A 20,400-nucleotide genomic window follows, 5' to 3' on the forward strand; every position below is an offset into this window, starting at 1 on the left:
AAGGACTCAAATGGGGGGGGGGGGGGGTGTCTTTCCCCTTACAATTATCAGCACTCTATACAAAGTCTTTTTTAGGACTCTGCTCTGTTATATGATAACATTCACAACATTTAGTTTGCTCAGGTGTTAGGCTGCTGGGATCCAGCGCCATTCTCCAAGCACGCTAATCTCTCCCTCCCATCGTCCATCAGTCACATGTCGACGAAGAGCTAATAATAATGATGCCCCATACCACACACACCCTACTTTCTCAACTGCTTTGCTCTGCCCCTCCCCTCCTCCCAGCCCCCCCCCCCCCAATAACACCTTTCCTTCTTCATCATTTGTCAATGACAATACCAGAGACTGATGCAATGATACACCACAGACCTCCGCCTTGTTTCAGCATTAATTATTTTGGGCCCCTCCTTACAAAATCACCAATAACGACAACAAACAAAAAACTGCCTACAGCTACACTTATCCTGCTTTTTGAGTTGTAAGATATCATCATCATCATCATACCGGTGAAATCTGGAGAGCCCCTCATCACGACAAAGCATAATGAAAACACTGCCGGCATACAACCTGTCAGGTTCTGATTGAATGCAGTCTGTCTGGCTGGGGGGGGGGGGGGGGGGGGGGGGGGGGTGGGGGTGGGAGGGAATTTCCAAGATACTGCAGAATTTATACAGGCTAGTTCATTATTTACGAATCCCATCAATGGGCTTCACCACATGTGTATGTAAAGAATGAATTGTTGACACACTCTCAGACATGTCACTGTTTTAAATGCACTTGGATGACGACAGCATATTATCATAATGCTTACGGTAGAAAGCGGCAATTTTCTAACTCTACCATGGTTTAACCCTCACAAAACCACTATGCAAACATACCATCTGCAGTTTATGAGGTACAAGTCTACCCAGTAGTAATAACAGCACCATTTTTTTCTTCCCCAAAGATTATTCAACCCATTGAGGACAAGCTGATTCTGCTTAAACACGCATTTCCCATGGACACCTGCCTGAGGACACTCGGGACTAGTCTTCAAACGGTAAAAGTCCGAGTGTGTCTGCTATTATTAGTCTGTTGTGATTAATGTACTTTTCACTCTCCTTCCTCGATATCCGTCTTCTCTGTTGCACGCCATAATTGCAATAACTTCTTGGCATTAATCCACGAAACATGACCTCAACTTTTTGAGAAAGAAAAGAAGTCTGTGTGAGACTACAGTGTGCACAAATGAGCCCTTGAATAATCTCAGAATTGTCACTCATTATCAAGAAAGAAAAAAAAAAAGGTGAGAAGAAAAAAAGATACGAAAGACATAAACCATAATGATAGATGAGAGCAAATTCTTTTCATTTCAATTTCCTTTGTTCTTTCTACTTTTTGACATACTTGCCAATATTTCACATCCATCCCACTGGTTCTACAAAGCATGATTTTATAAACTTATGTCTGTCCCCCTGGGTATTGAAACTTAGCCGTGACATGCGGGCTTTTCACTTCTATTACTGTGCCGACTTTCATTACTTTTGACAAATGCTCCTACATGAGCTGGAAGGCTGAACACATATCCACTATCCAATCACTCTAACAAATTAGGAAACTCGACACACATGAGTGGATTTCATTTTTCACTGCAGTCATCGAATCACCATTTGATAAGAATTAGCCGATTGTGGCGGGGAAAAAAAATCTACAAACCAATCAAGAAATCATTGTTAAAGCATTGATTTGCATTTTCTAGCTCTCCCAAATCTGTCTATTTTTAGCTCCCCCTCCCTCCTAAAAAAAAGGCCATGTTACAATATTAAACATCACATCTCATCATCAACCTGGCTATACCGATAAAAGAATTGTCCTACATGGCATACAATTACTCCATTCACCAGTTAAAACTCGTCTGTTAAGGAATGCCATAAATTCCCTGTACAACTAGACTGTGTTCTTGTTCAACATCTCTTTTTTATCTCAAGTTAGGACGTTGAGGAGTACAATGTTGAATATACCCTTTTACAATACCACAAAATACATTGTACCCTTTGGACTTTTGCTAAATGACTTCTATATATAGAAATAATATCAAAATTCACTGATTAAAAAAAAAAATACATTCACAGAAAATCTGGACCAACAAAGCCAGCGGATAAGATCTAGGAGTTAAATCTTTCCTAAGCTGTTCACAATGAAAATAATTTTTGGTGGTATATTTGTGACCCTGCACCACAAAACCAACAAAAAGTCGCTAGACATGGATTTCTAGTTAAGGACAGATTCTGAAAGAGTAGACTCTAAGCTTTAAAATGATGTATAACTCTATTCAAATGGATTCTTCTAACTTTTATAAATATTGGAAAGAAAGGACACACTCTGGAAAAGCTTGAACTGAGAAAAGAGGCTCTGAAGTACAGGGTCTATCCAAGCGCATAGTCTTCACTAAGCTGTGCTACCCGTGCTGTGAATAGGACAAAAAACATGATGTAAACCACTGTAGCAACAACAATGAAGGGATTAGCAGATTAAGCTGAAATTGAGCATGCTCTATCAACACATTCTGTTCATGATAAATGTCAACTTTCAAAGCAGTAGCACCATCCTTTCAAAAGTTAATAGAGTTGAAAGTGAAGGGTGTGCAAAGTATTTTCGAAAAATGAAAAGGGGCCTTTAAGAAAAACCTGATTACACTACTCTACCAAAAAAGGGGTTGTTGAAAACTGCTGAAATCCCAATTTCCCATTCAATTTATGATCCCAAACTCAAGAATAATTTAGAAGAAGAATAGCTCTTTCATAAAATATGGAAAACTCAAAATTGACTCGGTTGACCCGTTTCACCTTTCTTGAGTCCTCACATAAAATTAAGGGGTGCGACTTTTTGTTTGTTTTGTGATGCACGGTAACATTTTATTGGCTAGAACAACAGAATGGCACTGACTGGCATTCTTGAAACTAATCAAAATCATTCCATATCAGGTTAAGAAGAAGAGATGGAGAAGGAAGAGTGATAGCAAGAGAGAGATAGAGAGAGCAATAAACTGAATTCACTCATGAAAATCTCAAACCAACATTCAAGATCGTGAGCAGCACCCATCATAGAGATTATTTACGAAGTTCATGGATAAGCATGGGTACAGGTAAACAAACTAGTCAACACATGATTGTATAGCCAAAAAAAAGAGATAATTAATAATAAAATAGGCACAGAAATATCAGCTTTTTCTGATCCTTATTCTGTGAAATCTTCATGGATTGTTTTTTTTTTTCTATTCTTTTCATTTTGTCACCAGAAAATACATGTATCTATTATTCCAAGGCAAGGCATGATCACAATGTTATAATCGTCACAAAATTCATCACTATTATATCAAACTTTTTTTCCCCCATTAATTATTCTATCTCTCACTCACTCTTTCTCTCTCTGTCTTACACTCTGTCTCTCACGCCTTATTTTCATATGAAAACATTTGTATACAAAATATGCTATAAACTTTGTCAGCCACACACAGATATGTACACATGATGAACAGGGGGGCACTTGTGGGGGAAAAAAAAGGCGCACTCAAACACACATTCTCACAAGTTACAAATACCTGTAGTAATTTATGACAGACATATAGCTTATATTTATTACAATGAGTAACACCAACATTCGAGATATTGATATATTTCAATTTCTTTGCACCTTTGTATCTGCATAAGTTAAGAATGCAAACCAACTGTGTGGTTTGACAAATATCAAACAATGAATATCTATGAACATGATTACAACACACTTGGGGTGATACGCGATCTACAAAATCATCAGGATTATGATATAAAACTCTAATAACTTTAGAAGGTGGATATTTTCATATACTTACATTATATCTTTCTATGTCTTTATACACCATGATCTCATCATAAATATATTGACTTCTTATAAATGACTTTCTACAACTTTTTTTTTCTCATCAGTTGTATAACAAATAGGGCAGAGGAAAAAAAAAGTATCAGTGGGACAAATTGATTCTAAATCACACAAAAGTTACTCATCTGTTTTTTTACGAAGTGCAAGTAGCTGCAAGTAGTAGAAAAAGTGCTCTGTTACAAACGTTCAAACAACATGTACATTTGAAAGCTTAGTGTTATGGTAAGTGATATTGCATGATAAAAAAAACAGCATTTGGGGCGCAACATTGTTATCATCACTACAACTGTACTTCTCCACTATGATCTGAAACAAGGTTGGAATAGGAGAAAAAAAAAACAAACGACCAAGTTCTACAAAACATATTAGCAGAACAAAAGTTAGCACCATATTATTTCTCAGACATCTGCAAAACAGCACAGGCCTGTGTAACTTGGATCTAGTCATCTATCACAATTCAACTCTCGAGCAATATGACTACGTACTAATCTCCGACTTGACCACAGAGACAGCTGAATCCCTCTGTTATCTGAGTAAACTATTGATTTTAATTGATGACATTTACCCACAAACATACAGTGACAGAAATGCCCATCTTATGGAAACAAACAAACAAATAAAACAATAGTACACCTGTTATTGTTCTAGTTTATGCATAAAAGTAGAGGTAATGTGTCACATACATTTATATCTGATATGGAAAAAAAAAACACATAAAATTTCCTCAGTTTGGTTTCAAATATAATGCTGTCAGGATATTTTTCAGAGATGGGATTCTGGTCAATGATTGGGAGAAAATATGAAGTCTAGAATTAAGCAGCAAACTTGTATCTATCAACATTGGCCCATGATTCCACTCATAGGGAAAAAACCAATCGTAACATTGTACATGAACAATGCCTAAAGTTTTCGTATGTCAAAAAGGCAGGGGGGAAAAAGTGTTGTTTGTGATATAAGCTTGGTGAACTTGACATCATTGCTTTTGGTTAATATTCATTTATTCACTTGGTTGGAGCGTTGCATCGATCCTCATTCATTTGGTAGAAGGGTGATATCAATCATGAACTCTACTTAACAAACGGGAAGAAAATGGCAGCATCGTAACTTCACATGGAGATCTTCCACAAATTTCATCAGCAGAGAATATGGGGCGGCAGAACGTGGCCACGCCCACAAGCACGACAGGCACATTGGGATTCTCACGTCGTACAGTTGGAGGCAGGACGCGTACGACAGGCAATATTCACGCGGCAAGGTCGACAGCAGAGGTATTCAAACGCAAAGGCGAGAGTTTCACACCGCCAGAGGTGGGCAGGACGAAGACCACACAGAGGGGCGGGGCAGGCACTGGAGGTGGGATGGGGGTGTTAGGGTGGACCCATGGAGGGTAATGCAGGGGTGCTAGGGTGGACCCATGGAGGGTAACGCAGGGGTGCTGAGGAGTCCAATCCGCTGTTTCTGCTTCCTCTGTTCTGTCATCTGGGTTGGGAGAAGAGCGATTTGAGAGACCACTTGTAGATTTCAACTTACAAACTCTTACGACTGCATTTTTCAAACATTAATAAGAATAATTGTTGCAATCACCAGCCCTTACCGTGCTTTATTTGCCATTTTTCCACATCTGCCAAAGCTTTCTTCACTGACTGGCAACAAAGAATGGAAACTACTTGCTAGTGAATAGACACCTCTCAATACTCTAATCCCTATTGTCTACCTTTTGGACTGAGGCATTGTTATCCCAGAGTGGAGCTACCGAACTTGCAATAAATAAGGTTAAAGTTTAAGGGATTTACTGAATGCCAATGAAATATTTTGGCAACTTTTAGCCGAGAGCCAGAACTAAAAAAAGGTTAAAGCACTATCATAACATCGTCATATTATGTAATGTTTGTGATTTTCCTTTGCCTCACCTGGTCCTTGAGTTCAGCCAGCTGTGAGCTCAGTGTCTGCACCAGTTTAGTGGTGCTCTCCAACATGCCCTGTAGGTTTTTCAGCTCATTCTGCTCACTCTCACCCTCGTCAGCTGCTAGCGACATGGCCCGCATCCTGGGGAACCAGTCTAGGTTCTTTTTCTGCCATGGACAAGACACACACAAGGTTTTCATTCAAACTTAGAAGATATGCTTCATCGAGGATGCTGGGCGCACAGCATAAATTTCAGTGTTGAAAAAAAAATACATATTCTAATATCCACTCTTCGTGAATGGAGACTTTCTGTACTTCAAAACAGGCCATTCATTGTCTTCAATTTTATCCTGCTGGTTTGCTACTATTTGATAAGCAGTTTTCAGCTGTTTGTTTTCTGCAACAGATTACCCAATAAGATAGCTGTTTATAGCAAAGTGATAACTACTTATATGCAGATACTGTGTACTCGTCCACATATACAAAGTATACCTGTCAACACATACACTGTAGTACACGTACCTATGACATTCCATACCACTAAGGAAACAATGGTTTGAAATTATTAACCCTGCTCTTTTGAATAAAGGAAAAAATGTATTCCTCACTCCATTGTTGGTTTCCCATCACTAATTTAGCCATTTCCAAAACTGTCTTACAAATGACGCCTCGTGAAATATCCTACTCTCAAAATCTATGGTATTTCACAATACTGTATACGCCACATATTTAGCGAGTCTAATTTTTTGCAAATTAGGTTTTGCCAACAATTTCGCGAGTGGTTGAATTTGCAATCGTGAAGTATAGTTAATGAACAGAGAAATGTGTTTGTGCACGTCATATTCCTGTTGGGAACAGCATGTAATATCTTCGTGTGTTGTTAAATTTGTGAATAGCTCCCAACTCGCCAAATTCACAAAAATAAAAATCTCACAAAGTATATGGTGTGTAGAGTATGTAATTTTAGCTATAATCTGTCTTTACTGCCTGATGCACCAGTATTGGTTACCTTGATCATTGAGAAAACATAACTCTCAGGACCGGTGAACTCCGTTGGGTCCTTGACCTTGACCAGCACGATGAAGTACATGTAGTGCCACATGTTGTGCTCCTCCTTGATGTGCTCCTCAAACGACACGGCCTTGTTGTCAAATGAGGCCCGGTTGAGGCCTGCAAAGTACGGGGTGGGGGGGGGGGGGGGGGAGAATGAGAAGACCGGACTTGTATGTCAGTCCATAGCCCACACATACATCAGATGGCACTACACAAGGTGGCTCTGGCAAGATGCTAAGTTCTCAACCAAATAATGTGGTATTTATTTCAAAGGGGGGATTACATTGGTCCATTCACTGGAGAGATCCCCACTACACTGGCACATGTTCATGGTAGAAAGGTATCTGGCTGTAATTGTACACATTGAGCACCGCCAGTATCAACTTAATTGTTCTTCTGGTTATCAAACATATGCATATTGAACACAACACATGTTCTTTTAAATAACATCACACATCCACCAATACTTTTGTTCAATATCTCCGCTTGTTTTCTTTTGACCAGCACATGTGATTCAAATCAATGTTTGAGTCACCTTCAATGCCATTTCAGACCATTCTTGAATAAGATGGAAGATGATATATTGGCAAATATGAAAACTATGAATGAGCACCTGTACCGGCAGTAGGCGCCATAACCAAAGTATGCCAAAGTCATTTACTGTAGCACAGTCATCAGGAGTATCTGATAGCTATCATCATCATCGTTACCACTAACGATCGATCAATCATCCAGTGGCGGATCCAGGGGGGAGCGCACCGGGCGCACGCCCCCCCTTATTTTTTGTTAAAACAAAAGAAATAAGAAAAAATGGGGGAGGGGTGCGTGTGCCCCCTCCCCCCTTAATTTTGTAAAGGCACCCCCTCTTTACGAAATTCCTGGATGCACCCCTGATCATCTGTACCAATCTTCCAAATTCTTCAATACATCTGTAAGATTAATCCTGTTTGCTTTGCATGGGTCTTCCTGGAATGACTATCAACCTTTCCCCTGAGTGTATTGCTCACCACATATGAAGCACGTGTTTCTCAAAATCTCGTCCTTCTGCTGCTTCTCGCTCCTCAGGTCAGCAAACGTGTCAATGATGACACCAAAGATGAGGTTGAGGACGATGATGATGACCACGAAGAAGAAGGCGAGGTCGTAGAATACCCTGCCAAGGAACCACGCCTCCTGTTGCAGCGATGTAAAAAAAGGGCAGAATTACGATTACGATAATCGGGCTTCACAAGTATTCATAACTCAGTATGGTACAAATCTGCACCTTTCAAAACAATGAACCACACAATGCTAACCTATTATGTGCAATGTTCAAACACTGAATGTCCACTCTGGCTTATCAACCATTTCTATCATTCTATTTACCAAAAATAATCACACTCTTCTGTATGAAGCGCATTTTTCAAAGACCAGAAAATTCATAAAGTTCATTGAAAGTACCAATCCTCGTGTTCTGGAGTTTCGTATGTATAGCAATGCAGATGACAGGTACAGTAGATTGTAGGTACACATGTCACATAATATCAATATTCAGTCGAACCTTATGCACATCGTTCATTTTTTTCCTGGTTTTTCCTCTGAACTGTAGGGCCTACATCGAATATCAACCCAATGTAGACCTTTAGGATTTTCTTTGTGACATGGGAAGGACAAAGATAGTAGATCTACTTTGCAAAATAATGCAAAATTTTCAGAAATAACATTAAACAGGCTTAATTCAACTGACACTGTATTTTATCTGGCATACAATAAACTTATAGATCACTGTCTCCATGCAACATTAACCTAACAGAGAACACCCTGCATTCTTATAACTGGAAGGTCACTCTAAAAATTAAAAGCAAATAAATAAAATTTCTTTCCTCTACAAGGCTTTGGAGTTTGATACTAGATTTCAAAATAGTTACCTCAATTCTTATAATGTCAACCAGCTTGGAGGGTTTTATTTTTTATTTTTACTTTAGCTTTTCTATTTCTTTTTTAAATGGATGTTTATTTCCATTCTTTCTAATGATTTCACTATCTATCCTGGACTATGGGTCACTGAATGACAAAGTGTCACTCTCCCACTTCTTACATCACTGGACGGGCTCCTGAGTACGTCCCCGATTCCTCCTCCGCTCCGCACACCGTGGTTGAGTGTGGTGACGATGCACATGATCAATGTGTCGCAGAACCTCTCCTCCTCCCCTTCCTCCTCATCACCAACGGCAACGGACGTTTCTAGGGAAGAGTTGTAATATCACTTGGCAGGTTAAAACACTGTCAGCAGCTGCCTCGACCATACAAATTACTGGACTTTAATAACTTGGCTTGGACATGCCATGTGAGCGGAAGGATGGCCATGTGATGCGGAGTGAAAATATGATTACATGGTACTCAATCATTATGACGTCTGTTAGATATTACTGCACCATCCACTTTTCGTGGAAAAAGGGGAAGGTTTTGTCCGTGATCTCAATAAATGTTGCCCATACTAACACACATCATCTGGTTCAGCCTTTTGTGATACCAGATGAGGCAAATTTGAACTCAAGCTAATAATTATTAAGGACATACTGCTATAACATCTTTTTCATACAGACTTCCTCAGGCTCATACGCTATGTGTATGGTCACAGATTCTTTGTGGCTAAATACATTGTATTTAGGAAAATACATTTTAGCGAATGAAATAATACAAAAATTGAGCATACTAGCTTATATCAGATACAGAGCGATTTTTTTTTCTTTTATCTAATAAGTTACAATTCTTTACTTGAAAAAGTAAAACCTTTTTAATATGGCAAAAACATAGCATGTGTGGTTGGACCCTTGCTACTATGGGTAGGGCATGTACCGTACTAGGTACAATCACTCTTCATTTCAATTTTTGTCCAAATCCTCAATCATAATCAACTAATCTTACCTCCTGGTGTTGAGGTGTATGGGTTGTGGGCGGGGCCACTGGGATCACTACAGTTCCCTCCCGCTGGACACGTGGGTGGCGGTCCCTCAGGGACAGGTTGTGTAGTCCCACTAGCCCCAACTGCTGCTGCAAGCAATCAAACAAGCAATAAATCTATCAATTAATTTATACAATTTATTAATTCTCAATTCATGAGAAGGATTGCCTTTTCAGCCATAGCTAGAGCTGATTTTCAAAGGGGTCCTTGCCATACATTTACAAAACCTTCAACATTGTGTCAAGAGACAAACAAAATAGATTATGGTACATACATTGTATATGCTAATAATGCAACACACAAAAACACAATAGTGCAAATCTTAATCAACATTAACATCAAAATAAAACCTTTATCATTATGGAAGTATTATCATATAAACAAAACTGAATTCTTAACTTAACAAATAAAATGAAAACAAAAAGAGAAAGGGCAACAAAAGAAACAGGTAAAAAGCTGAAAGGATTAAATTGTTGGCTTTAATATGCTGGCAGAGAGAAATAGCATGATATTAACCAACAACATTTATATGACGTTATCTGCAGTGATGTAGTGTAACATGTGACCATTCATGTATTTCCTAAAACTTGGCATCAATACCTTTCAATTCAATGTCTATTCAGTGACTAAACGTAACTCATTTTCCTCTCTTTCTTTTCACTATTTTCAAGATTGCCTCTGGTTTTATTTTTATTTTTGTTTCAGTTGATCTCATCTTGTGTCTTGCATATTTGGAGTATTTGTTTTCAAGTAATCGGCTGAAAAGAGACTTAACAATGTATGTGTGTCTGATCACTGTAGTTGCTTTTAACCCTTTTCCTTTATGATTTGAAATCCCTATCTGCTATGGCCTATCAAAGGTTCTTCTAGAAGATAATGGGTTAGATAAATTACCAGCCCTGGAATCGACGGAGATGACAAAGTCGTCCCTGAAGGTGAGGTACCCGATGATGGAGAAGAGATAGACCAGGATGAGAGCCAGGACCGTTGTCAGGGCGATGGACCGGAAGTTGCGTGTCACCGACCGTATCACGTTGAGGAGCGTCTCCTCCTGGTACACGACATCCAGCATCTGTTGCCATGGAGACAAGGAAAGACAATGCACAAGAGAAGAAAACAGTGGGATTTTGAGAACATAGTCCCAGTTTATGCAACTCTACTACTTTCAGGAGCTCTCCTACTTTGAGGCCATTTTGCAAACTCTCTCACTTCCCTCCTTTCATTCAAATTTCTCCTGTTCTGTGTGTTTCTCCACTAATGATGCATTGTCTCTAAATTACACTTGAACCAAATTGACACAAAATGAAAATATTCATGAATGATATCACTGGATTATATCTCATTTAGTCGTAAAATATGTAATCGAACATATGGCTAAAATAGCACCTGAGAGCATCAATAACCTTAGCCATAAGGGAAGTAACCACGCTTCGCATGTATGACGCGTGACATTCTCACATATACATTGTCATATTGTGTGCATTTTCATGTGATCACATTCTCCAATTTGTCCAGAATTCACAATTTATGAGATGCTTGAGGTTTAGAGTCTCACAATTTGTACATTTTATGTGCCGTCGACAACGCAGGTACATTACCTGTACAACACACACAATGGAATCAGGACTCCATTACAACCAGGACACAATGCTTGAAATTCAGACTCACCAGGACACTGTAGAAGAGAGGATCAACAGCCGTACCCAGGGCACACATGGTCAGATACCAGAGGTGGTACAGCACCTCGGGGTTGGTGACGATGTAGCTGAAGCGTTTGTTCATCAGACCACCATTACCAAAGAAGCTGAGGATGTAGACCACCTTTGTGGTGAGCTGAGGATGATAGGAGAGAAATGGGGTTAAAGAGAAAAAAAATTAATTGAAAATTCATGCATAAGTTTCACATTTACATGTTTATAAAGGCGAGGGAGTATACGTTATGCAGTTTTTATTTCATTTGTTTCATTTTCTTTAGCACTGATACATGTAAGGTGTTTGAATAAACCTTGTACACCTTTTATTGTACAAGACCCATCAATTTCATGTTGGCATGCTAGTTTGAAAGAAAAAAAAACAACAACAACACACAAACACAAAACAAGCACAATAATGTAACTTAAAATGGTGACCATTTTGGTTGTGGTCTTGGATTTGGCATTGATCTAAACAAATTTTCTAGGGGGTCCTCCACTGAAACACTGTTTCTCATGATACAACCCAAAATAAAAATGAGATGGGCTTCATTGGAGAATGTGTGACAGCAAATTTCAAAACTGAGCTCGCTATCTGGATATGACCTATCACTTACAAGTACCTACATGTATGTGGGTGCAAGGACGCGACATCATGCAGAACTTACTCTGGAAAAACCTGAGCTGTTACAACAACTGAAGCACACAAAGGGTTAAAAACAAATGTGACCCGCTACAACAAAAGGATCCTAAAGTCGCTTACGGCTGAGCCGAGAAAATCGAGTTTGAAGTCAGATCACCCAAATTTGTCAAAACAATTGGATTTCTGTTTTCAGCATAATTTTGTAGTCTAATGTTTTGTCTATCATCTGCCGAAATTTCGAAGCTAAATGATCAAACGAAAGGCAAGAAATAAGCATTTTTCTGGGCCATGATTTTCCGACTTTCAACGTAACAGAAACGTGTCCGAAGATTTGGATTTAGCGCTGCAACTAGACTCCGCCCCTAGCAACGAGGGAGTGATCTTATTGGTCAGTGCGTGGCATCCTGATTACTGATTGGTCATGCGTAGACCACTGGCGCTAAGCTAGAATGAACATCGCGGAGGTCGCTAGGAGCATACCTTCTATTGTCAAGCAGTGAATACCGTCTCACCTCACCATGATCACATTAGCGTCGGAAAGAAAACTTTCAAGGCGTTTTTCCTCAAAACTCTGATTTCCTCAACCTCTTGACAAGCGCTAATAAAATCATCGATATCTCTGCAACCGAGTACTTCTTATGAGTTGTGTTATATATGAAATTAAAGTAGAAGAGTAAGAGAATAATGTCAAGTCATTTTCGGAAAATTGTCCTCCCCCGACTTTAGGATCCTCTTGTTGTAGCGGGTCACAAATAAGAGTGATGCGTCAACTCACATTTATAAACCCCAAGAAGCTCAGGGTAGGGATGACGCCTATCGTCAGGATCATCTGGAGCACCGAGGCGATGATGAAGGTTCGTACCCCGGAGGGCTTGGGGAGGGCCAGGATGGTCGCCAGGGAGAAGAACATGACGGTCCATACCAGCCGGGAGAGACGGGGGTCCAGGTCTGAGAGGAGTGGGCCAAAGGGATGGAGAACAGTATGACCAACATTCCTTGGTACTTACTTAATCCCTCACAATCAACTCAAAACTAACAACTTGAAGAAATAAATGTAGAATACAGTGATGATACAAAACTAAACATCCGGGAAAAAGTATGCAGACAATAATAGAGTACAAGAGTTCTAAACCCAGTAAAATATATCCAATAAATGCAGCAAACAAATAGTAATGTGTCAGTAAAGCAAAAATAGACAAACAGATACATTACTTATACACTATACTTTGTTTGCATTTTGATTTATGATCAAGGGTGGCCGGTATGCTATTTGAATGTTTTTGGGGGTTTGGGGTTTTTTTTTTTTTAATGAATCACTACTCTCGTGGGAATCAGGGAGGGCTTTCATGGCTAAATGTCTGGTGGCTTTGCTACTACAGCAAGGAGGAAGCTTGTGCGGCAAAATCTTTAATACTATGCTAAAATGAGCTGAACCAATGAGTACTTTTGGGTGTCTCCTACAAAACTGTTACATGGGTTGCACAGAGAGCTCCAATATTGAAGGACACATTGGGCCCTGTTGAAGCACATACAAGGAAAAGAGTGACCTCCAGAGAAATACCCAGCAATACATCTACAGCAGCAGGTCAAAGTTCAAGGTCAGCCTGGAATAGCAAACCGTTTTTCATTTTTTTCACCTGTGAGTTTGAGAGAGGGGGGGGGGGAGGTGGAAATAGGGGTGTGGTCTGATATCTCCTATGTCTTACCCTGGGGTCCATCCCTGAAGGGGTAGAATAAGGCTACAATGATGTTGATGAGGATGAGCAGGTTGAAACAGATGTAGCTCCAGTTGGACATGTTACTGCTGGCAAGGAACAGGAATTGCTTTGCTGCAAAAACAATGAAAGAAATAAAAAAATGTGCTGTTGTTTGTGTTGCTCCTCATTTTGGAAAAGGGAAATCTGAATTTCAATAATGTCAGAAATACCGAGGAAAGTACCAGTAACAAGTTTAGTTTCAAGACTCTAGAATAAAATAACATTACTTTATATGGAAATAAAATCATTTGAATATGAATTTGAATTTTACCATCTCACAACATATTTGGATATTATGAAATATCACATTATCAAAGTAGCTATGGCACAGTTATAACTCATTTCACGCAAGACATAAAAAAGGCACTAATATGAAACTACATACATCAGTAAGCTTGATAACATTTCCCTACTTGACCTCTCACCACCAGTCTGGAATCATAATACCCACAATCTCAATACTCTGTACATCCATGCCTCATCTCCCAGTATCTGACATATTTCAGCACACAATTCCCTACATACAAATGTACACCTGAGTATTCTTGCCCCTTATTATCTGGTATATTTCGTAACATAGTTCCATATATATTTGTTAAGCCCCACATGACAGTCTCAACAGTTATCAGTTCACCATATTGCAAAGGAACTGAACTATTTGTTGGCCTTGATTTCAATATGCTGTATACATGTTTTCAGTGCTGCAAAGGAAGGCAAGACACTCGGCCTGATCTGGCCTTGAGTTTTGTTGATTGTAACTGTAAAAAATTAATTTCTCTTTTTTTCTGGGAGGTCTGCATAGGATGTCACAGAAATTATGCAGAGCAAAAAAAATGGTCTAAAATGCATCAATTTATCCATCAAATGTGTGATTGTTCCAACTATGTATTATCACATGACATGGAAGCAATGATTGAGTTCACATGAAGATGTCATCTGCGTCTTTATTTTATTTTATTTTATTTATTTTATTTCTAATCTTTTGTCAGGGTAGTCCATTCACCAATAAATAGTGGTCTTCCATGGAGCCCTGAATAATATTGATGAACATATGTACATTAAATAGCAAAACGTATATACAGAAGATGACATAATACAGTGTAGATACATACCAGCATACTGTACATTGCAAAGTAACATAAAAAGTACATGCCACAGCAAGAGTTCACCAGAATGCCGAAATAACAATTAAAAACGCTATTATACAGGAATGATAAAGCCCAGAATGAATTTTGTGTGTTACTTACAAATAGCAACTTTGCTTAAACAATCTCTTAAATGAATATATGGAAGAAGCTGATCTAATTGAATGATCTAGCCTGTTCCATTCAAGTACAGAGGATACGATTGGGCTGCACTTGTGACAATCAGAGCGAAATCTTGGCACACATAGATTTCCTCTGTCTATTAGCCTTGTATGATGTTCATGTACATCACTAGGCTTAACTAAGTGCACCTGAAGGTACGAAGGTGCTAAGTTATGGACGCATTTATATATCATCATAACGCGGCTGAAATCAAAACGTTTGTCTAGTGTCATCCATTTAAGACTTTTGAATAAATCAGCCGACGGTGTGTCATATGTTTTGTCCAAAATTATTCTTGCTGCCCTCTTTTGAATTTTTTCTAGCTTAGTTGTATGGTATTGAAATCTGTTTGACCAAACAACAGAACAGTAATCAAATTGTGGTAACACTAGACTATTATAAAGTAATTTTAGGGATTGTTGGGGCAAAAAGGCCTTCGCTCTCTTTATCATGCAGACACTTTTTTGGGTACGTTTACATACATTTTCGATTTGTTTAGACCATTTCAGTTCTTCATCTATTAAAACACCTAAACATTTAGTGAACTGAACTCTTTTAATCCGACTACCATCTAATGAAATACTGAAATTTTCAATTTTCCCGAGATTAGCACGGGAGCCGATAATCATGACAGAAGTTTTGTCAGTGTTAAGGACGAGCCGATTTTTCTTAATCCACCCCATTACTTTATTTAGTGCAACAGTTATCTTTTCTTCTAAAACTGTTGCGTCATTAGCACTGACAGTGAGGGTCGTATCGTCAGCGTACATATCTATAACACCTTCTGAAGTACACTCGGGTAGACTGTTGACATATATTGAAAATAAAAGGGGACCAAGAATTGACCCTTGAGGTACACCCAATTTAATAGTTGAAGGGTGGGACTTGGCTCCTTTGAATTGCATCACTTGCTGTCTGTCACTTAAATAGGATTTAAACCAATCTACAGTCATCTTACTACACCCTATACACTTTAATTTATGTAAAAGTAGGTCATGATCTACAGTGTCGAATGCCTTCCGAAGATCTATGAAGGCAACTCCAGAAATTTGATTATTATCTATATTCAAAGACCACTGATTCACAAGTTTTGCAAGAGCAGTTGATGTGGAATGAAATGGTCTAAAACCAGATTGATTAGGGTGTAGTAAATCATTCGCATTCATGAATTCGCTCAGTTGTTGATGTACGGCCCTTTCGATAATTTTACTCACTGTTGGTAAGATTGAGATGGGGCGGTAGTTATTCAACGAAGAAATATCTCCTGCTTTAAATATCGGTACTACCCGAGCCTTTTTCCATTCACGTGGAACAACTCCCGTAGACAGGGATTTGTTGATAATATCGCAAAGAGATTCTGCAATAACATTCTTTGTCATCTTTAAAAGTTTGCAGCCGATGTGATCTTCTCCGGTTGCTTTATCTATGCCAAGAAGCTCGATCTGTCTCAATACAAAATCTCTCGTTATCATACTTAAATTAAATTGAGAATGAGATGGAACAAAGCCTTTGTCCTCATCAAATATCATTTGCGAAGTATTCCTCTGCAGGTCTTTTGTAATTTTAGTAGCATTAGATATGAAAAAATTGTTGAATGCTTCAGCAATACTTGCGTCGTCCGATACTTCTGCATCATCAACCTTTATGGTATTGGGAGAAATGGGTGATGATTTAGGAGTAAGTTCCCTCAAGCTCTTCCACATTTTCTTACTGTTGTTACGATTTTGTAAAATTTGGTCAGTGTTATACTGTTTTTTTCTTATTCTCATGAGATGAGTAACTTTGTTTTTTAGATATTTATAGGTATTCCAAAGATCATCACTATTGTTAGATTTAGCAGCTTTGAGAACTTTATCACGTTCCGTCATGAGCTTAACAATCTCATCAGATATCCATGGACATGCATGTTTTCTTATCCGCTTTTTGCGCAAAGGTATGTGCTTGTTGATAATATCATTGAAAAGAGTCAACCACATATCCCACGCATCATCAACGTCGTCTATATCTTTTATGACCTGCCACGGAGCACTTCTCAAATCACTATAAAATTCCTCCTCATTAAGATTTTTGAATGAGCGAAATTCCGCACATTCAGATTTTTGATGGATCTTTGCACTGAAGTCCCGAATAGCATATACCAAATAATGATCGCTAATGCTAGTCTCAAATATTCCCCATTCACTGTAAAGTTCTTTGTCTGATACAAATATCAAATCAATTAAAGTAGAAGCAGTATTTGTAACTCTTGTGGCAGTATCAATTAACTGACTTAGTCCGTACATATTTGTATAAAACATAACTTTTTCGGCATTCACATCATATTGGTGTGGCATATAATTACAATTGAAATCACCTAATATAATACAACTCATATGTTCCGAGAGAGCAGAATCTAAAGTCCTGTCTTTGCACCCACTCACCTCTTAGCTTCTTCTGCCATTGCATCTCCATGAACATGTCTTCCGTCCGGTCAAAGAAGTCTGCCACCTTGCTGCCCTGCTCGTCCCGCTCCGCCGTGACAAAGACTTTGGTCTTGGTCTCCGTCGTCAGGTACTCGCACACCTGAGGGACGGGGAACACGATGCGCTCCAGGTTGCGATCCTGCCGAACAATCTACGGTTTAACAGAGAAATATAAAAACTGATGTCAAGATTACAAGGAAAGGACAGGAATTTGTTTAGGAGCTGTAAAATAATCTGAGCAAAATATTGTTGTGTATGAGTAATACCATTTACAAATAAGCATGTTACGATTGATTATCAATGGCATTGGCAGACATAGAATCATGTATGAAGTGGATGAAAATGCTGTACATGAAATATGACAGTGCCTTTATTTTTATGAATTTTGCGGGTTAACTAATGGTCAAGACTTAAACAACCTGCCAAATATCCTTGCCCCATAATAGAATGCAATGTAGATTGTCTTCAACATGGAAAATTGTCAACTTTGCTTCTTGAAATCTGATAAAACCTATTTTCCATTCCTTCAGCATAGTTCTTGATGGCAGAGTAAACAAACAAAAAAATCACAATGATGTCCCGATTCCCAAAATATTACGCTCACAAAATATATCACTTGTATGTCATTTAATATTTGTGATGTGAACAAATTCTGCATATTGAAAAAAAACCCAAAAAACTACTAGCACTGTTCTCGTCTTTCCTCGCATGCTAGAATCTTCATAACTTAGTTATGTCATCATCCTTTTACAATTCAAATGTGAGAAATGTAGAAAGAGATTGTTGTGCTCACCTCAATCTGGGCTGTGTGGCTTGCATAGTACTCCAGAGCCTTGTCGCCAAAGTCCGACGGGCTGGCCGGCTTCAGCATGGACTGCAGCTCTTTGTTGTGCTGCGACAGCTGGAATTTTGGGTGGAAATCATTCAAAAGTAGCAGAGGAATGGTTCCACTCAGAAAGAGACTTACAGATTCAGGGTTTCAATAGTCCCATATATGGAAATTTAGTTTCCTCCTCAATTCTTAATCCTGAATATACCTAGTAGTGTATATGAATTACACAACTGTGATCCACACAACTGTACGGTGCTACAGAGTTTACCACAGTCAAATGATGATTTTGCTCATAGGATAAATAAAACAGCAAACTTGCCTGTGATTTTCTTTAATTTGTCTACTGATTCATTCTCTTACTTTCATGCATTTGCACCATGTATGGCTTTCACTGTTTGTGGTGCTGGTGGTGGTGGGGAGGGGGGGGGGGGGGGAGATTATACAAAATACAATATGCCTGTCCCATTCACAAAGATTACAATGTTATAAATCTGCAGTCCCTGATACTAAAGCATTTCCTCTCTGTCTGCTTAATCAACATATTATTCTTACAGGTGATAAGCTTCAAAGAGATACATGTAGTCAGCACAATCATTAAGATATTGAAATTTTGTCAGTTCTGTTCAGGAAATCTGACTACAATGTCAGAAAACCTGTCTCCTCAAATAGTCAGGCCTTTTCATTTCTCCTCTATAAATGTCTTTGCTGCGCACATTTTATCCTGCTGGGTGATACAGTACGTCTCAAACAAATAATTTAGACAGTCACCACAAAGCTATTTCACACCCACAACCATAACACTAAATTCGCAAAATTCCACAGGAAGTTTTACTAACTGATTACTGTTAAACCAGAAACAATTGTGGCATGAGACTTTCACGAATTGGAGCAAACAGCCTTTTTCGCGGCATGAAACTTTTGCGAATCGCCACTGGCATTCAATGCATTGGGTAAACAAACACTGTGGCATGCATTTTACTTTCGCGAATCTTGGCTCCTCGTGAAAGTTTCATGCACGCCAACTTTTCCGGTTTTACAGTATATATCATAAAATTCCCTTGATGCAAGAGCATCCATCACTGATTACCTGGTGCGCTAAGATGTAGATGTTGTGGCCGACCTCCCTCGGCGAGGTCGCATCCTCATCATCATCATCCCCGATGTCCTCTTCCTCGTCCCTCTCCACCTCTTCCTGCTGATACGCCTGCTTCATCACTTCCACCTTTCAGAAGCAAAAGGTCAGAAGAAGCAAAAAGTCAATTCCATTCTTCCCACACACAGAGGAAGGATTGCAGCCATGAGGTCATACACTCATTAGCTTTTAAAACATGAAGAATTGAGGGGAGAAAACATGTACGCAATTGACAAAATAGGACTATGTGACAAAATGCGTCACAGAGTGATTGACCATCACACACAGATACACACACACACAAATCAAATAACTTCATTTTCTTTTGCTTTAAAAAGAAAATGGACCTTAGTTCCAGTACATAAAACAGACACATCAGTCCACTGAAACTATTGTCAATATAGAATCATCAGTTGCCTTGGGAGACTGGTGTATGATAAGTAGGTCTAGTGTACATGATATAGCCTGAATAGAGTTCAGGTGGCACTACAACTTTGTTTGTTTTTATTGTTATTGTCACTCCTGGCATTGTTGCCTGCTGTTGTTGATACTGTTTGTTATTGTTATTGCTGCTGATGTTGATGTTGTTGCTGCAAGCGTCATTAATGCTGTTGTCACCGCCAGTGTTATGGTTCGTGTTGTTAATGCTGGTCTTATCGTTGCTGGTCTTACTGTTGGTGTTGTTGCTGTTGTTTTTTGCTCCTGATATCCTTGTTGCTGCTGTTGCTACTATTGCTGTTCTTGGTGTTGTGGCTATTATTGCTGTAGTGGTAGATT

The 20,400-nt window shown here is 39.0% G+C and overlaps 1 protein-coding gene across 1 annotated transcript in view; it reads right to left on the reverse strand.

Annotated features, from left to right (window-relative positions):
* Positions 1-3,586: 3,586 nt before the first annotated feature.
* Positions 3,587-20,400, reverse strand: part of LOC139743065 (inositol 1,4,5-trisphosphate receptor-like) — a 60,588-nt gene continuing 43,774 nt past the window's right edge. The window contains exons 23-37 of the mRNA XM_071653573.1: positions 19,579-19,713; positions 18,453-18,560; positions 17,618-17,810; positions 13,840-13,962; positions 12,909-13,081; positions 11,468-11,632; positions 10,694-10,871; positions 9,802-9,888; positions 9,596-9,611; positions 9,150-9,181; positions 8,933-9,078; positions 7,863-8,028; positions 6,812-6,972; positions 5,808-5,969; positions 3,587-5,376 (exon numbers count right to left, since the gene is read on the reverse strand). Coding sequence (XP_071509674.1) covers positions 5,299-5,376; positions 5,808-5,969; positions 6,812-6,972; positions 7,863-8,028; positions 8,933-9,078; positions 9,150-9,181; positions 9,596-9,611; positions 9,802-9,888; positions 10,694-10,871; positions 11,468-11,632; positions 12,909-13,081; positions 13,840-13,962; positions 17,618-17,810; positions 18,453-18,560; positions 19,579-19,713 — 1,923 coding nt within the window. The 3' untranslated portion in view covers positions 3,587-5,298. The remainder of the gene's footprint in view (positions 5,377-5,807; positions 5,970-6,811; positions 6,973-7,862; positions 8,029-8,932; positions 9,079-9,149; positions 9,182-9,595; positions 9,612-9,801; positions 9,889-10,693; positions 10,872-11,467; positions 11,633-12,908; positions 13,082-13,839; positions 13,963-17,617; positions 17,811-18,452; positions 18,561-19,578; positions 19,714-20,400) is intronic.

The sequence above is a fragment of the Diadema antillarum genome, unplaced genomic scaffold, assembly GCF_040938485.1.
Source record: "Diadema antillarum isolate AM-2024a unplaced genomic scaffold, OU_Dant_1.0 seq00001044_RagTag, whole genome shotgun sequence".
Taxonomy (NCBI): domain Eukaryota; kingdom Metazoa; phylum Echinodermata; class Echinoidea; order Diadematoida; family Diadematidae; genus Diadema; species Diadema antillarum.